The sequence below is a fragment of the Gobius niger genome (genome assembly GCF_951799975.1).
Source record: "Gobius niger genome assembly, chromosome: 3".
NCBI lineage: Eukaryota > Metazoa > Chordata > Actinopteri > Gobiiformes > Gobiidae > Gobius > Gobius niger.
The window spans coordinates 27,975,228-27,993,168 of record NC_136854.1 but is presented as its reverse complement, the minus strand read 5'-3'; the positions used below and the strand labels follow the sequence as shown (position 1 = coordinate 27,993,168).

At 40.3% G+C, this 17,941-nt stretch overlaps 2 protein-coding genes across 3 annotated transcripts in view; both read left to right on the top strand.

Annotated features, from left to right (window-relative positions):
* Nucleotides 1-557: 557 nt before the first annotated feature.
* Nucleotides 558-9,999, top strand: pcyt2 (phosphate cytidylyltransferase 2, ethanolamine). Its single transcript, XM_079552768.1, has 12 exons — nt 558-857; nt 2,422-2,510; nt 2,636-2,797; nt 3,071-3,222; nt 3,301-3,342; nt 4,189-4,327; nt 4,414-4,496; nt 5,488-5,565; nt 5,789-5,854; nt 8,198-8,263; nt 8,354-8,442; nt 9,632-9,999. The coding sequence occupies exons 1-12, from the start codon at nt 730-732 to the stop codon at nt 9,747-9,749; spliced, it is 1,212 nt and encodes a 403-aa protein (XP_079408894.1). The 5' UTR covers nt 558-729; the 3' UTR covers nt 9,750-9,999.
* A 6,213-nt stretch (nt 10,000-16,212) lies between these two features.
* Nucleotides 16,213-17,941, top strand: part of gnav1 (guanine nucleotide binding protein (G protein) alpha v1) — a 28,662-nt gene continuing 26,933 nt past the window's right edge. For both annotated transcript variants that reach the window (XR_013792693.1, XM_079553185.1), the window contains exons 1-2: nt 16,213-16,590; nt 17,702-17,793. Coding sequence is in view for 1 of the 2 variants with exons in the window: in XM_079553185.1 (XP_079409311.1) it covers nt 16,461-16,590; nt 17,702-17,793 (222 nt within the window). In the remaining variant the exon portion in view is untranslated. The remainder of the gene's footprint in view (nt 16,591-17,701; nt 17,794-17,941) is intronic.

Sequence of the window (17,941 nt, the reverse complement as noted above, 5' to 3'; positions counted from 1 at the left end):
AGCTGGGGTACCTGATTTTTCCCACACAAACTTTGTCATTTTTAAACTTGGCCCAAACTCGTTTCTAACACTCACAATCCCTCCTGCATGTCCAAATTGTTATAGCAAATTGTTTAAATGCACGTTTCACACCAGTGTACAGCTTTGAGCAGTGGAAAAAGGGGTGACCACTCATTTAGAGTGGTATTTCTATCTTCTAAGTTCTATCGCTCAATAAATAATTAGGGGAAGACAATTTAACTATATCTGTTTTTTGCTGTTTATATCTCACCCTGAGATGGTAAAAATAAATTTACTTTTCAACAGCAAAAAGTCAGGTACCTCAGCTTTAATAATTACAAACACAAAGCATAAATGTTTGCCAAAATGTACATTTTTCAATTCCACGGTGTGCTTTGGTATCATATTTCCAAATACAGGATAGATATATGGATCATGAGTATGGAATATATAAATACATATATATTATATGAGGTGACTTTTAGAATGCACCACATGACCTGATTATGCAAGAGCGTGCGTACGTCTTCCGTACGTCACCCGGCCTGAGCCGATTCGTCCGATCTGACGTAAGCGGGAGGCGTAGTCCGTGCTGTCCGCCCGTGTCACTTTGGTCGAGTCCGCCCAATTACCTTTTTATTATTGAGGTTTACTGCGGCTCCTGCTACTAAACTAAGCCCAGTACTCTGTGTCTATTCGTAACCAAGAGTTTTATTTGAAGCCGCCAAGATGATCAAGAATGGACACCACGCTACCGACGACCACCAGAAGGGGGACGCCGGGTGCTGTAAGCCGGCTGGTGAAGTGTGCAGCCCGGAGAAGAGAAAGCGCCTCGTCCGCCTGTGGTGTGACGGCTGGTAGGTCCGCTGTGTTTTCGGGTGTACAGTCTCTCATAAAAGCCCTGTAAGGATGTTTTAATCCCTGTCATTGTGTGCTCATGACAGCGGGGGTTCCTTGAGCAAACGTGCTAATGCTAACTTTGGTAGCCACGTTAGCCGTGGTTTTGACAAGACGTCAAATCCCTCAGTCTGAGCAGATAAACATTACTCACTACTATTAAAGTCTGTCGTTAATAATTCAGGACTGAGACACAAGGCTACGTTACTGTTGTCATTAAGCCTCCAGGCTATATATCAATTTACCATAGGCGGGTAGTAGCTGTCACCTGTACTGGAGTCATTTTACTCCTACTTAATATTCTTATTTTTTATAGTAAGTGATTTAAAAATAGGCTACTTGAGTTAATATTTCGGCCACTCTACACTAACCTCTATACATGTCTCTATTTATGTGTCTCTATGCATTTATTATAGTATTAAATGCAGAATCTTATCTTTACTCAGTTTCAAACTTTTAATTGAAGTCATGAGCTTAGACTCACTACTCCAACAATGACTCTCAGAAATATGCAAATAATGTGTGTGGTGTGTGTAGTCTGTCTGTCACACATACTGAATGAAGGTGTGTGTTATGATCAGTTGTGTTTCGCTGGGGCAAGATTATCATGGGGCATCTCATTTTCCTGTTTATAAATAACTGAAATTGTCCTTGTGTCATCCAGGAAAATGTCAGTGATGTTTTGAATGAGCTGCGACATGAGAGCAGCAAAGGACAATGGACTAAATATACTACTAGGAAGATGACAGATAGAAAAATGGGTAGTTGGTCAAGTTTTTTTGGTCATATTTTATTTTTGCAAACATTAAAAAACAACAACAATATGCTGCTCAAAACAATGAATTTCATAAACCTGATAACCCTTTTTTGTAAATAAAGTTTTTATTTATTTTTAATTCATTGCCCACCTGAACACTAAACACCTCTATTGTTTTGTCTGCGCTATTTGACAGTGATTCCTAAATCAATGTGAAATGGTGAAACACATTTCAGTGCCCCTGCCCATTATTCTTCCCAGTGACCTATTTGTGTTCTTAATTCTTAGCATTTTGTTTGGTTGCACTTTACCTTACTTTGTATGACCTAATGGAATAGGCTTGTTTGTCGTCAATAAAACCCACGTAATTCACTCTGTCATTCGGGACAAAGTTGAAAAGGATTTGCTAAGCTTTAGCCCTGGTTTGGAGCATGTCCCATCCATCACCTTTTTGTCCAGTGTCTCTGCGTCCCTCTGAGGGACAGTGTCCCCTTGATGCCTCTGTCAGCTGTAGCTCTGTGCATGATCCAATCTGGGGCTTATAGGATGGGGAGATAATACAGCCCCTCTCCCGTGACCTGACTCCACTGGAAACCAAGTGGATACACTTCCATAAACAATGATTATGCAACGATACTTTTTTAACAAGCAACTCCCCTGTTACTGTAGTTTTTAGAATATTTAGATTGCAATAAGTAGGGATTGGTCAAATTGATTGTTGAGTTTATCAGGTTTTCTTTATTTGACTCCTGTTTTCTTCCGAGCAGCTATGACATGGTTCACTACGGTCACTCCAACCAGCTGCGCCAAGCGAAAAACATGGGAGATTACCTTATAGTCGGAGTACACACAGACGGTAAGGGCAGAGCACTATTTGTTTACCAATTTTATTGGCCCAACCTGTTAAAGTGACTTCACCTACATTGTGTTAAAATATCACATGTGTGCCTGCTTGCTAGTTATTTTCTTTTCTCTTTAAAGCTGAAATATCAAAGCACAAAGGTCCCCCAGTCTTCACACAAGCGGAGCGGTACAAGATGGTGCGGGCCATAAAGTGGGTAGATGAAATTGTTGAAGGAGCGCCTTATGTGACAACCCTCGAGACTTTGGACAAGTACAACTGTGACCACTGTGTGCACGGGGGTAAGTACTTTTGTCCACTCGCTGCTGTTCTGACTCTGCGAGTGTTCAGCTATATATATTTTTAAGTCTACACTTTCTCTGAGAGCTGTGAACCTTTTTATATCAGAAAGTTTACACAGGTGATTTTGTAAAATAGCAGTTTACTTCATAGCGTACTCTAAACACATTGTTCAGAGTAAAAAGAGTGCATTTGCTGTAATTGTGTGACGTGTGAATACTTTTTGAAGTTGAAGCCACGGCCTTTCTTTTTACACGTTGTCTGCTGTTTGGCAGACGACATCACCCTCACAGTCGATGGTAAAGACACATACGATGAGGTGAAGCGCGCGGGACGGTACAAGGAGTGTAAACGCACTCAGGGAGTCTCTACCACTGACCTGGTGGGACGCATGCTTTTAATGACCAAAGCCCATCACAGTAACATGGTGAGTCCCATTCTTCTGTGTGCGCCATATTCATTTAGACGGCTTTGTTTTTAATGTTTGTCTTTTTGGGCTTCACAGAGTAACCCTGATTACCAGCAGCATACTGACAACTTCGGAAAGGTACAGGATATTATTATATTATATTATGCTTTTTGCAGGTATTTGGTGATAATCTTAAAGGGGCTAGATGCATGTTAGCCATTTTATACTCACTACTGCCACCTCAGGTCATACGTGTAACTGCAGCTTCTATATTAAGCTCGTGCACGACACTTCGGACCCGAATTAACACCTTTTTGAGTGACAGTGCAGGATTTTAGAGGCATTTGTGGTGAATATGTCTGGGCTCATTCTACACATTAGGACATTGTTGAAACATGTAGGGGGAGGAAAATACTTAAAAAATAGTAGGACCTCCGGAGGAGCTTTTTGAGTGGGTCGAAACACAGCTCCAAGTATGTTTTTGATAAGAGTAATATGGAATAAAAATACCTTCTTTTAAAGGGCCCAATGTGCAAAATTTACATATTTGTGGTTTGAACCATGTTTTGTTTATCCTCATCAAAAATTCCTTGAGTAGTGTTTTGTTTCATTGACATTTTTCTGCAGATTTAGTCAGTCTGCACTCAAATCACCAGCCACAAGTCCAAGTGAGAAATTCAGGAAGGTCCAGACACTTTCACCAAACTTGCTCTGATCCTGTTCATGGTCAAACTCTTTTCGTTATGCAGATTAGCATTATTCAGTTTGAATTTGCATTGCTGCCCTGGTATGATATCTTTGTCATCGGGGTGCTCTCAAGTTATAAAACTACCTATACTAAAGTGTCTAAAGTTAGTATGTTAAAGTGTAGTAAATGCCTAAATAAATCTTGATATCAGACCTTTAATAAAAGCATCAGTTATTACAAATACAAATGACCACTTCTATGTGTTTTTGTAGTAAATGTTTTCTTTGTGTTTTCAGGGTCCCAAAGGCCACAGTCCTTGGACAGGAGTCTCCCAGTTCCTCCAGACGTCACAGAAAATCATCCAGTTTGCCTCAGGAGAGGAGCCGCAGCCTGGGGACACGATCATCTATGTGGCGGGAGCTTTTGACCTGTTTCGTATCCTTATCAACAAAACACAACATCGTAAAGGTTGCATAATAAGCAGTGCGCCAGCTTTTGCCTTGACGCCGTGTTCCCTGCAGATATTGGCCACGTTGACTTTTTAGAAATGGTTTACAAACAAGCCGAGAGGCCCTACGTCATTGTCGGGCTGCACTTTGACCAGGTATGAGCACAACATTACCCCAGTTAGTCATAAAAAGGCTATTATATTTTAGAATGAATTGAATTAAACTTTGCTCTGGGCACATTGTGCAGATGCAGCTGACAATATTTACAGTAAGACAGAAACGCAAATTGGTAATAAAATAAGTGCAGTGAATGATTCTTTGCAAAATATCCTGTCTTTTTGGGTTCCTATGTATAACACCTTCTGACTGAAGGTTAGACCAATGGTTCTCAACCGGTGGGTCGTGACCCAAAAGCGGGTCACAGAATTGTTTTCAGTGAGTCGTGAGCCTTTCCCAGAAATTTTACTATTTATGTACAGAAACAATGCAGAATCTTAACCTCGTAACCTCACCTGAACCGAGCACATTATCTCTAGTTTGGCTTTACCCAAATTTAAAGGCTTCTTGTGAAAAGGCATCAAAATGGCAACAAAAACGAGAAGAAAACAATGAAAGTGCAACAAAACAAAGTATCAAAAACGGACTTAAAACAACAACAAAAAAGTGACAAAATATAATGCAAGTGCAGCTAAAAAGTGTCACAAACTTAACAAGAAAAGTGGCAAAAATGTTGCAAAAACAGCATAAAAAAGCCATACGGAAATCGACAAAAGTGCAGCAAGAAAGTAAAAACAAGAAAGTGATGAAAGGGACAAAAAGGGACAAAATAGCAACAAAAGAGCTAAAAAAAATTGACAGAAGTGACCAAATCTAGGCAGAAAAAGGAAAAAAAGAATGACAAAAGAGTGACTAAAATGAGGCAAAACAAGCGATGAAAAAGTGCTGCAGAAAATTGTCAGAAACTCAACAAAATAGTGTCAAAAATGAGATGAAAAAGAAAGTGAAAAAAGTGACCGTTTTTCCCGCATCTGACACATTTCACACGACCTCTTACTTTCTGAGTTAGACCTTTGCTCATAACATAAGAAGCTTCAAATACAACAAAAAAAGCTCCCTCTTACTAGTATGTCTTTCCTCTCTTGTCAGGAAGTGAACCGGTACAAGGGAAAGAACTACCCAATCATGAACATCCACGAGCGGACGCTGAGTGTGCTGGCCTGTAGGGTGAGTTCAAACACATGCTCACAGCGGGACGTTTCTGCACTGTGAACTTGGCTCAGCGCCTCTTTCTTTCCTGCTGGTCAGATATCAGTCTGTAACACTGAGCCTCTGTGGCCCCATACGGCTGCTCAAGATTCAAGGACATTATAGAAACATGTTGTACAATAAGAACCTTCTGGGTGTTCATGTATCACTAGGTCATTATTGTTTTGCTCTTTGATTCCAGTATGTGTCAGAGGTGGTGATCGGAGCACCTTACGCAGTGGGTAAAGACTTGCTGGATCATTTCAAGGTAAGATTAAAGTTTTATTAATTGAAAGAACATTTTAAGTTTTCCATTTTGAGATATGTTCTTACCTCAGCTTAGAAGAGACCAAAGATGTTGTTGGCATTTAGCCTCTTCCCCTCTATGGGGTCAAACAGGGGTGAAGTTAGAAGCGACCAAGCTCTTCCACGTTTCCCCTCTTTAAATACGGTTATGTGAGTAGTTACACGAGCCAAGTATAGTTCCACAAAATAAAGCATTTCAATTTCCTAATGGGGCTGTCACACCTTGACGATTTAGCCATGCCGACGTCCTAGAATTTCCTAAAACGCTGGCTTGTATTTTTTCAGTTTTGGCCGTATATATAGAGTATCCATAACGAGTCCACAACTTATGCCCAGCCACAGCCTAACTTATGCATAAGGCACAGCAGCATAATGCGACAAGCCAGTGTCCTGAACGACATTTGAGATGCGCGCTGCCCGTGGTTTTGGTCGGGTCATGAAATTCTCCTATGATCGCGGGGCGGGTCAGAAAAATGCCGGTTGCGTCCACTCTTTGCTGCCGTACGCGTATTCATTGAATTCAGCCATTCATCTTTAGAGCAGGTTTTTGATGTAAAACAAGCAGCTTGTGATCCAGAGAACGCGTTTATGGAGCTCGATGTCTCCTATTTTCCACCCTCTGTGTGTCTGTGTGTGTGTTCACGTTACCTCTGCTGCCTGTCCCTCTCCTGATCCCAGCGCGCAGGAGGGAAAGAGAGAGAACGATGACGCGCTAGTACTGTTCATTTTAAGCACATCTTTGAACGGAATGAAAGCCGTGGTCAATTCAGACGGATCGTATTTGTATCGCGTTATTTTTAATGGTTGCGTGGGTGAGGCAGGTAATTAAAATAGAAACAATGTTGCGGGGCGGGCAGAACCTGCTCCAAGTGCGGCCCCGCAGGCTGAAAAAAAAAAAAAAACCTGACCCGCGCAGCACTATTAGACATCATGACTTATGAGTAACCTACAATTAACGTGTGTCAGCGATTACATAACTTATTGTAACTTATTACGCTGGCATACGTCGAGATGCCAGCGTACTTGCCGTATGTTGACGTGCTTCAGCGTGCTCATAACTTATACAAAACTTACCAATAACTTATTCGTATTTGTCAAATTTATCATACGTTGGCATACGCTGGCTAAATCATCAAGTTGTGACAGCCCATTAAGCAGATAGAAAGGGGTACTATATTGTAGCAATTGCAATGTAGAGAAGTTAATTGAGAAAGGTTTTGCTCAGGAGTGAGTCCCCACCAGGCCTTGCTTTAAAGGAATAGGCCACCGTTTTTACATACTGAGATATGTTCTTACCTTAGCTTTGACGAGTTCTTTAGGACCTGTCTGATCTTCACCCGTGCCTTCAGTCACGTAAACACAGCACAGACGGTGTTAGCATTTAGCCTCTCCCCCTCTCCACTATAGCTCCAAAACAGGTCAAGACAGAAGCTACCAAGCTCTTCCACGTTTTCCCTATTTAAATATGGTTACGTGAAGTGTTACACTACAAAGTATAATTACACAAAATTAAACAATGTGGATTTTCTAAGCGGATAAAAGGGGGAACTATAATGCAAGGCGTAGTAATACCAGGAGTAGTTCAAAATCCGCGCAGTAATATCTTCACTTTACTGCGCAGTAATCTTCACTTTACTGTGCGGATGCCAAACTACTCCTGGTATTATTACGCCTTGCATTATAGTTCCCCCTTTTATCCACTTAGAAAATCCACATTGTTTAATTTTGTGTAATTATACTTTGTAGTGTAACACTTCACGTAACCATATCTAAATAGGGAAAATGTGGAAGAGCTTGGTAGCTTCTATCTTGACCCGTTTTGGAGCTATAGTGGAGAGCAGGAGAGGCTAAATGCTAACGCCGTCTGTGCTGTGTTTACGTGATTGAAGGCACGGGTGAAGACCAGACAGGTCCTAAAGAACTTGTCAAAGCTAAGGCAACAACATATCTCAGAATGTAAAAACGGTGGCCTATTCCTTTAACGAGTTTGATCTTGGCCACAAGGAGGGGTTGAGATTGGAGGTGTTTGATCAATAATTAACTTGTGCTGCAATAAACTTAACACAAAAGACATCATTGCTTTCAAACATTGCCTGAGTAAGTTCGGCTGCTTTTTGGTTTATTATACAGTCTTTGTCGGGGGGCCTTTTTGTACTCTCTTACACTGCCCTCTTGTGGATTAAGTTGTCATTCCATATTTACCTAAACACTCCTAGTACTGCACCAATCTTACAAAAATGTTAGAAATTGGTTTATTGTCAAAGGTAACAAAGATGATGCTAAATTATGTTTCTTTCTTGTGCAGGTCGACTTGGTGTGTCACGGCAAGACGGAGGTGTTTCCAGACAAAGATGGATCAGACCCTTATGCTGTGAGGATCATTTACTGCGCATTTCTTCAGTCTGGGTGTAAGAATTTTGAGTCACCTTTGCCCTGTGACTGATTTTGTTTTTTTGTGCAGGAGCCAAAGAGGAGAGGCATCTTCAGGACGATAAACAGTCGGAACAACCTCACCACTGACGACATTGTCCAGAGAATCATTGAAAACAGGTGAGACTAATATGTTCAATATCACTGCAAATCCTTTTAACCCCCGTACCCCCCACCCCCTTACCCCCCCACCTGGACAGACCACATTTCTCCAGTTTGGCAATACCCAAATCTAAAAGCTTCTTCAAAAAGGCGTCATAAACAGCAACAAAAATGAGACTACAGGGCTGAAAATGCAAGAAAAAGAGTTACTAAAATGTGAAGAGCAAAATAAACATTTGACAAAAGTGAACAAAATTAGGCAAAAAAGTGACAAAAAAGCAAAAAAAGTGGCTAAAATGCGCCAAAAAAGGATAAAACTGTGACAGAAAGGGACAAAAGAGCAACAACAGAGTGGAAAAAAATGACAAAAGTGACAAATTTGGCGGGGAAAAAATTTATGAAAAGTGACGAGACAGCAACAACAGAAGAGTGACTAAAATGTGACAGAAAAAATACCAAAAATGCCACAAAAGACCAACAAAAAAGTGACAGAAAAGCAACAAAAGTGACCAAAAATGGGGCAAAACAAGTGATGGAAAAAGTGACAAAAAATGACGAAAAACCAAAAAAATTGTGACCAAAATGTGACAAAAAAGTGGTGAAAAAGTGACAAAAAAGCCACAAAAGACCAACCTAAACGTGAAAGAAAGGTTGAAACTGTGACACAAAGGGATAAAAGAGCAAAAAAAAATTGATAAAAGTAACCAAAATTAGGCAAAAAAAAAGTAAGTGATGAAAATGTGATGGAAAAAAAGTGATGAAAAAGTGACAAAAATGCCCCAAGCAATCAACAAAAGAACGAGAAAAGAGTGACCAAAACGAGGTAAAAACAAGTGTTGAAAAGTGACTAAAGAGTAACTAAAATGTGACCAAAAAGTGACAGATAAAGCCACAAAAGACCAACCTAAAAGTGACAAAAAAGCATCAAGCAAAAGAATGACAAAAAGTGACCAAAATGTGACAAAAACGGCAACAACACAGGGAAAAAGATGCACTTGTAGCTTTCAAATGAGGCATTACACTGGCCTATAGGCTGTACGCTCCAGTTGAGAAGCTTTTAGATTTTGGTAAAGCTAAACTGGAGAAAATGTGCTGGGTTAATCCGGGGTTTCAGAGTTTAAAACTGATTTTATTTTTTCTTAAATTGATAACTTTTGTAGACTTTTGTAGTTTTTTAGTTTAATAACTTGTGGTATTTTGTCCACAGGCTGCAATACGAAGCCAGAAACGAGAAGAAGGAGGCCAAAGAGATGGCTGTGATTGAGGCGATGAAGAAGCGAGAGGCTCAGGAACCGAACACGCCGACGACACAAGCTGCGCACTAGTGGAGTCGCACCTCTGACCCTATTCAAACCCTGGTACTCTTAGCTTTATATAGGACTAACCTGGGAGAGCCACGTTGCCCCAAACTGGGCTTGAATGTATGAGTGTGTCAGCCGATTATATGGCTGTGCTCTTCTAAGTTAGCGTCTCTGTAGCCTGTGTGTACATGAAATACTCCCATTTTGAAGCGTTTTAACAGATTTTAAATGTTTTAATCAAGTTTTAACTCTTAAGCTAGTTTATTTTGTTAATGAAATCACGTTTTGTTTTTAAAGTTTGAAAGTAACATGGTTTAAAGCCACACTGCTCAACATTTCACCAGGAAGTACAATAAAATAACAGCTTTTGTGTCATCAAAACTTGCTTCTTCAGAGGTTTCTCTATTCCTGGAATGTTGCGCAGTGTGGCTTTAAACATCCATAACCTATTGACTTAAATGTAATAGTTTTTTGTTTCTTTTAGATTTGAAACCTAAAATCTCGTATCTGCTCATGTAGCTTCCTCATCACTGTGGATGGATGTTTTGATAGGCGGCACTGCTTCTTGTATATTGTTAAAGATGTCGGTGAACTTTGTAGTCTGCTCCTAACTGTGGTTTAATCCATCAGAATTTGCACCAAGAGAGTATGCGTGAGTTTGAGAGAGTGAACGGTGAGTGAATGCTTTGTGAAAGACTGTAGTGCCTAATTCCTGAGACGATAACTTAAGGGCTGTGAGGTGTGTGTGTACATGTAAACTACTGGACTGTTGTGTCATATTATTGGGATGTACAGGTGAAATAAGGCGGAGCTCGACCGTCCCGCCCACCTCAAAACCTGCTTTGAATTCAAAAGTAAAATTTCCGTTTGTTTTTGCCTTAGGCTTGAGAGTTGTAAGGGAACTATATTATAACTTTCTGACCACAGTTAATAATTAAAAAGAAAAAGAACAAATACATGACACATACACTACATTTCGGTTTATTAAGTTTCAAATAATGATTGTACTTCAAATTGCATGTGTTTTGATGTGAGCAGGCACGGTTGAGCCCCATTTAGGACAATCCAAAAAGATGTGGGACTTTTATTAATTGACTTTGCAACTTGTTGATGTACAGAGCAGTGTAAATGTTACGCAGAAAAGCCATAGTAAATAATGAGTTATAGTAGTAGTGCCAATAAAGTAAAGTGCAATGTGATCAGAAATATACAATATACTACAGAGTCCAAAAAGTGACTCCAACATGGGTTGGTACATAGTTAAAAGCCCTACCTGATTTTTTGTATTATTAAAGAAGCCACTATATTAATTTGTTAATAGGTGGGGTTCACGTTTTAGAATGTGATGTCATAATGTCAGGTGGAGGGCAGGGGACAATATAACTCTATGGGAGAAATACAGTTTTTGTAAGAAATCTTCAAAACAAAAATTGACAAATGTTTTTCCTCATCAGTATTCAGAAACCTAATTATTTTATGGCTTAAAGTCCTTCCTATCGGACAACATTGCGCTCATGTTTTTGAATAATCTCTCCACTTTTGGACGCCTTTCAGAGATAATAATTTGACCTTAGTTTATATTTGCTGATAGAGGAGACAATGAACTTTGAGACAGTTTTTGTTTCATGTGGATTCTCCAAGTAATGACTGAGATATTAACCAAAAACTAAGACAACAAAAATCTGCAGTTACCACAGTTACTGCCATGGAATTTTCAGTTGCCCTCCACCTCAATATTAAATGGCTCTTAAGAATATTATGATGTCACGTGAATGCAACCTATTGATACAGATGGCATAGAAAGGGGCGTGGCTTCGCCAAGAGGGAAAACGGAATCTTTCTGAAAACACAATTTTCCACTCTTTTTAGCCATTTTCTGGTGGAATTTTAACGTATTTATCACATAAATAAAGTCAAGTCTAAATCGGGTCCATACAGATATTTTTTCACAGCAGATTGAGAAGCAAAAAAAAAACGGCAGTAGTAGCTAGCGTTAGCATTAGCACGATGCTAACATAATAGAGTTTGGAAAATTCCACAGTTACCATGGAGATCCGCCATCTTTGCAGCTGTTAGCATACATTTCCATTGACTAACATAAGCTAAAAACGGCATAAAAAGTGGGGGGGAAAAGCCGTGGAACAACTCTGTTAGATGTATTTACCAGCAGCAACAGTGTTTTAATGTGAACAATAACTTCAGTATTTTAACTTGTAAAATCTCCATTGGTTTACAATTGCTAGCGATCTCACATTCCCAAACTGTATTAGCATTGTCCGTTATGTATTTATGGGCTGTTGAACCACTTTGCTCCTCTCCATGTCCTGTATCTTTATTGGGTAGAGAAGTATATCAATAATTCTGCATTTGTTAAAGTAGGTTTTGAATAATTCGAGAAAGTTTAGATTTTTCTCCAAATTGTTTTCCCCCTTAACTGTTTTCAAACATGACCATATATGGGCGAGTCCAGAGATGCCGTCTGTATAGATTTATTGTGGTCCAAACTCATTCCTAATTTTTCTAACATGTTTGTAATGCCCAGAATCTTCACAGGGACGAATTTATGGGCACATTTCCCATTTTTCCCACAAATATCTGAGTTTACAATATACTTAAGAAGGACAGATCAAAATGTGTTCCATGGCTATAAAAAAAAGAAAATCAGGTATATTGCCTTGAATTGTTGACATAAAATTCTGAAGCGTTTGCACAGTTCTGTACGTCTCATTGTTTAGTGAAGCTAAATATTACAATGCAGGATGTATCACAGCTTTTTAACTATGTAATTATGTAAATCCTTTTTAACAAATAATAAATATCCACCATGACGTTTGAATTTTATTGTTGTCTGTCTTTGAATATCTTGTGTCTGTGGATGAGGCTCAGGTTCTGTGTGCAGCTGAGGTCTTTGTTGGATCAGCAGAAAGTCACGGTTCACTGAGTGTTTGAAATGAGGCCACCGACTTCACCGTCCCGTCTGAGTCCGGTCCTGTTCACACTCACAGCTAAACCAAAAAAGTGTACATTTCAAATCTGGCAACCATTAACATTTATGTAACCCTGTGGCATGTGGGAAATGTGTTGTATCAGGAGTTCACATGAGAGGGAGACGGGGTGATTCATTTTTGTTTTAGTGGGGTGAAAAAAAAACGTATTTCACTCCAAAATAAAGCTATTAAGTAAAAGTTTTCTTGGAGTGCATTTGACTGAAAGTTGTTTTTGTACAGTGCCTCTCGTTAGTATTCATACACCTTGAACTTTTGCACATTTTGTCATGTTTACAACCCTAAACATAAAGATTTTATTTTGATTTTTTTACTGAACGTTCACACACAAGTAACCGACAACTGTGAAGTGAAAGCAAAATGATACATGATTCTGATATTTTTCAAAAATAGAAAAGTGAAAAGTGGGGCTTGCATAAATATTCATACAGCATGAATGAATACTTTGTGAACCCCCTTTTACTGCAATAACAGCAGAAAGTCTTTGGGGGTTTGACTCTACAAGATTTGCACATGTAGAGACTGACATTTTAGCCCATTCATCTTTACAAAACAACTCAAGCTCTGTCAAATTAGAAGGAGAGCGTTTGTGAACAGCAGTTTTCAGATTATTCCACAGATTTTCAATAGGATTTAGGTCAGGACTTTGACTGGGCCATTCTAACACATTAATATGTTTTTATTGAACCATTCCATTGTAGATTTAGCTTTGTGCTCCGGGTCATTGTCCTGCTGAAGGTGAATCTCCGCCCCAGCCTCAGTTCTCTTGCTGACTCCAGCAGGTTTTCCTCCAAAATGTCCTTGTATTTGGCTCCATCCATGTTCCCAACTATTCTTACTCCCCAGTGCCCGCTGAGGATAAGCAGCCCCACAGCATGATGTTCCCCCCGTATATTTGACACTGGGGATGGTGCACTCAGCAGTGTCAGGTTTGCTCCATACATAACGTTTTGCATTTGGGCCAAAAAGTTCAATTTTTCTCTCATCTGACCAAAGCTCCTTCTTCCACATGGAGCTGTGTCCTCCATATGACTTCCAGCAAACTTCAAACGGGATTTCTTATGGCCTCCTTTCAATAATGGCCTTCTTCTTTCCACTCGCCCATGAAGGCTAGATTTGTGTAGATACGACTTATACTGTAGTTGTCCCATGTACAGTTTCCCCCAGCTCAGCGGCAGGACTTCACAGCTCCTCCAGAGTTATCTTGGGGCACTTGGTTGTATTTCTTACCAGTGTTCTCCTTGTTTGATCTAATATTTTAGATGGGCGACCGTGTCTTGGTAAGTTGGCAGTGGTGTTTTACTCTTTCCAATTCTGAATGATGGATTGAACAGTTGCTCCGGGAGATGTTTAAATCTTGGGAAATCTTTGTATAACTTAATGCTGCTTTAAACTTCTCCACAACTTTATCCCTGACCTCTCTGGTGCTCCTTGACCTTCATGATGTTGTTTAGTGACCGATACACTCCGACCACAGCTCTGAGGGCCTAAAAGAACAGCTGAAATTATACTGAGAGTAGATTACACACAGGTGCCTCTATTTAACCGTTAGGCCAAGGAGTGAACATTCTGCAGTCATGAGGAATGTTGTAAAGGCAATTTAATGCACTTAGAAAATGCTGTATGAATACTTATGCACGCCCCACTTTTCGGTTTTCTATTTTTTGAAAAATATCAGAATCATGTATCATTTTGCTTTCACTTCACAGTTGTCTGTTACTTGTGTGTTAACGTTCAGTAAAAAAATCAAAATAAAATCTTTATGTTTAGGGTTGTAAACATGACAAAATGTGCAAAAGTTCTAGGTGTATGAATACTTTCGAGAGGCACTGTAAATGCAGGCTTCAGAAAAAGGTTAGCAACTCAGCTTGCTCGACTTCCGTGCAAAACATCTCAAACCTTTCACTCCAATTAACACCTCATAAAATATTTTAACCTGGCCCAGATCAAGAACAAATCAGGACTAACCCAGATCCTAAATAAACCTCACCTGGACTAAATGATGTCATCCATAGACAAAGAAAATCACCACGTACCAGAGTTTGAGCACCACTAGTCTATTTTGTCATAACCCACTACCCACCAGAGCCTATCGTGTACCCCCCTGTACAGTTGTGCTCAAAGGTTTACATAACTTGGGAGAATTTTTGATTATTTGACTATTCTTCAAAGAATATGAAACGTAACACAAAAAGTCAGTGGTTGTGTGAGGCCATGTATGGTGAAATAACTGATTTTGCTATTTGTAAATCATAATGAAAAAAGAAAGAACCAAAATGACCCTGATCAAAAGGTTACATACCCCAGTTTTTAATACTGTGTATTTCCCTCTTTAACATCAATGACAGCTTGGAGTCTTTTGTGGTAGTTGTAGATGAGGTTCTGTATATAATCTGATGGTAAAGCGGCTCATTCTTGTTGGCAAAAAGCCTCCAGTTCCTGTAAATTCCAGCTCTGTCTTGCATGAACAGTGCGTTTGAGCTCTCCCCACAGTGGTTCAATGATATTGAGGTCAGGAGACTGAGATGGCCTCCAACGCGACCTTTACTTTATTCTACTGGAGCCAGTGGTATCAGCGAAAACACCTCCATATGGTTCACTTTTCATCATAGGCCTTGTTGACAACAAAACGGTATAAACACTATAAACTGCCAGGGGTGTCCAAAGTGCGGCCCGGGGGCCAAATGCGGCCCTCAGACAAATTTCTGGTGGCCCTCAGCCTTCTTGCTGAATCGGGACACATCATAAGAGATAGTCCTTTTTACTTGAAATGTAAAAATTCTACACAATTCTAGCTAACTAATTGTGAGACTGAGCTGAATATGAAGATTTTAAGCGTAAATAAAGGTATAGGGCACAATTAAAACCTCTGCCATTCAATGGTTTCGCGGCACTGATCACCGATCTATGGCCCTTCACCCGGTGTACTCTTCAACATGCGGCCCCCCATGAAAAAAGTTTGGACACCCCTGCTCTAAGCTGTCATTGATGTTAAAGAGGGAAATACACAGTATTAAAAACTGGGGCATGTAAAACTTTTGATCAGGGTCATTTGGTACTATCTTTATTCATTATGATTTAAAAATACCAAACTCAGCTGTTTCACCATAAATGGCTTCACACAACCACTAACTATGACTGAAAACTATGACTGTTTTTGTTATCTTTCATATTCTTTGAAAAATAGTCAACTGTGTATCAATATTATTAGGCTAATGCATGGGCTCTTTAGGGCATTTCCTACGGGCCGTGGAGAAAGAGACAATCCGGAGCCCCTTTTGTTTGTTTTTGCCTGCTCATGTAAAACCCGCAGCCCTGTCCCGGGACGTCACTTCCCGAGGTCTTTTCCATCTGGGCAGGAGGCAGCAGCTCTCGGGGGGAGGAGGCTGAGGGGAGTTCAGGGTAATCCGAGTCGAGGCGGCAGGAAGAGTTTGAACCGCTACGGCGCACGCCACTGCTGCGAAACTTTCCCTGCAAAAGTTTTAGTAAAAGTATTCGCGCAGGTCATTTTGAACTCCGCCCCGTCCAATAATGAGGACTTGACCTGTCGTTGCGTCCGCTTTTTTTAGGAACAAACGTTACTTCCCTGTCTCCTTCTTACCTGGGTGGGTTTGAAGTCCCATACGGGCGAGCATGGACGATGTGGATTGCCGCGCGCGGTGGATGATACCTGTCCGGATCGCGCGGTCTCTGTCGGGCTGAAGGAGGAGATGAGCCGCCGCTGCTCGCGATGGGACTGTGCCTCGGGACCGAAGTGACGGAGGAGGAGAAGAGGGCGAGGGCACAGAGCGCTAAAATAGACCGGGACCTGTACGAGCATGCGAAACGAGAGATGAACGTGGTCAAGATACTGCTGCTTGGTGAGACCAGTAACCCAGTCAGTCAATATGTGGTGTGGCAACTTCATTCTGAAATAAAGTGGGGGGATTTACTACCTCAGACTGTAGGCCTTTAATACTGTCTTATGAAATTCTGGAGTCTGGGTAGGCGGCTTTGTCAGCATCAAATCTATCTGGCTGAAATGCTTGTAAACTGCAGGTAAAGGTATTGTAGGGGTAAAAGTAGGCCATATCAGTAAATGTAAGAAATGAAATGAAATGAAACTCATAGAGATAATAATAGACCTCTTGTCTATTAAACATTTAAATGTCATGTGGCTTACACTGTAATGGACTTCTGTATTATTCATTCATCTCATAATTAACTACCCTAACTGTTCTTCCTATCACAGAAATGGCCATTCAGTAAGTTCCTTCTACAGGCTACTAACTCTATGAGGAAGTCAATTAGTCTCTTCACTCCCACCTGAACCGAGCACATTTTCTCCAGTTCGGCTTTACCCAAATCGAAAAGCTTCTTGACAAAAGCAAGGATGAAAACGCAACATAAAAGTGGAGGGGAAAAAAAGCAACAGGAAAAGCAACAACAATACAATAAGCAAGTGACAAAAACACAACTAAAAGCCCCAAAAGAGCCACACAAAAAGTGACAAAAGCACAACCAAAAAACCCTACAAGAACGCAGAGGGTGAAAAAACTACGAAAACACGACAAAGAATTTACAAAAAGAGACGATAACATGACAAACGGGCTTCAGTTCAAATGTGATGATCTTTTGTAGGTCTTTCCAATGAGGCGTTATAGGCCTATAGGCTGTAAACCTTTAGATTTGGGTAAAACTGAACTGAAGAAAATGTGCTCAGTTTGAGGCTGGGGTAAGATGATGATTTTATCTATAGACCGACCTGTGTTAAAGGCCCTATACCCGATTTTTGTCTTGTTTACAGATAAAGAGGGAACATTTTAAATTGTTAGATGTGGTGCTCACTTACATCCCTATTCTTGGCAAGGATAAGTTTATATGCACGTTTCAGGAAGCTTGTGTAGTCTCTCTGTGTCTAAATTGGTAATCCATTGTTATAATAAGTGCTTATGAGGAAATGCTCCCTTTAAACTTCTTCCTTTGTTTCAGGAGCAGCGGAGAGCGGCAAAAGCACGTTGGTGAAACAGATGAAGATCATCCACAGTCACGGCTTCAGCAAACAGGAGCTCTCCAGCTTCAAGGTTAGACACAATACACACATAGATCCTGTTGACAACATTATCTGCAAACTCCTTTTCTTAGCGCTCATTTGCATATAGTGGAGTTTTAACGCCTATGATTAATGGGAAGCAGCTTTTAAAACGAATTAGAGACTATTTTAGTTTTTAT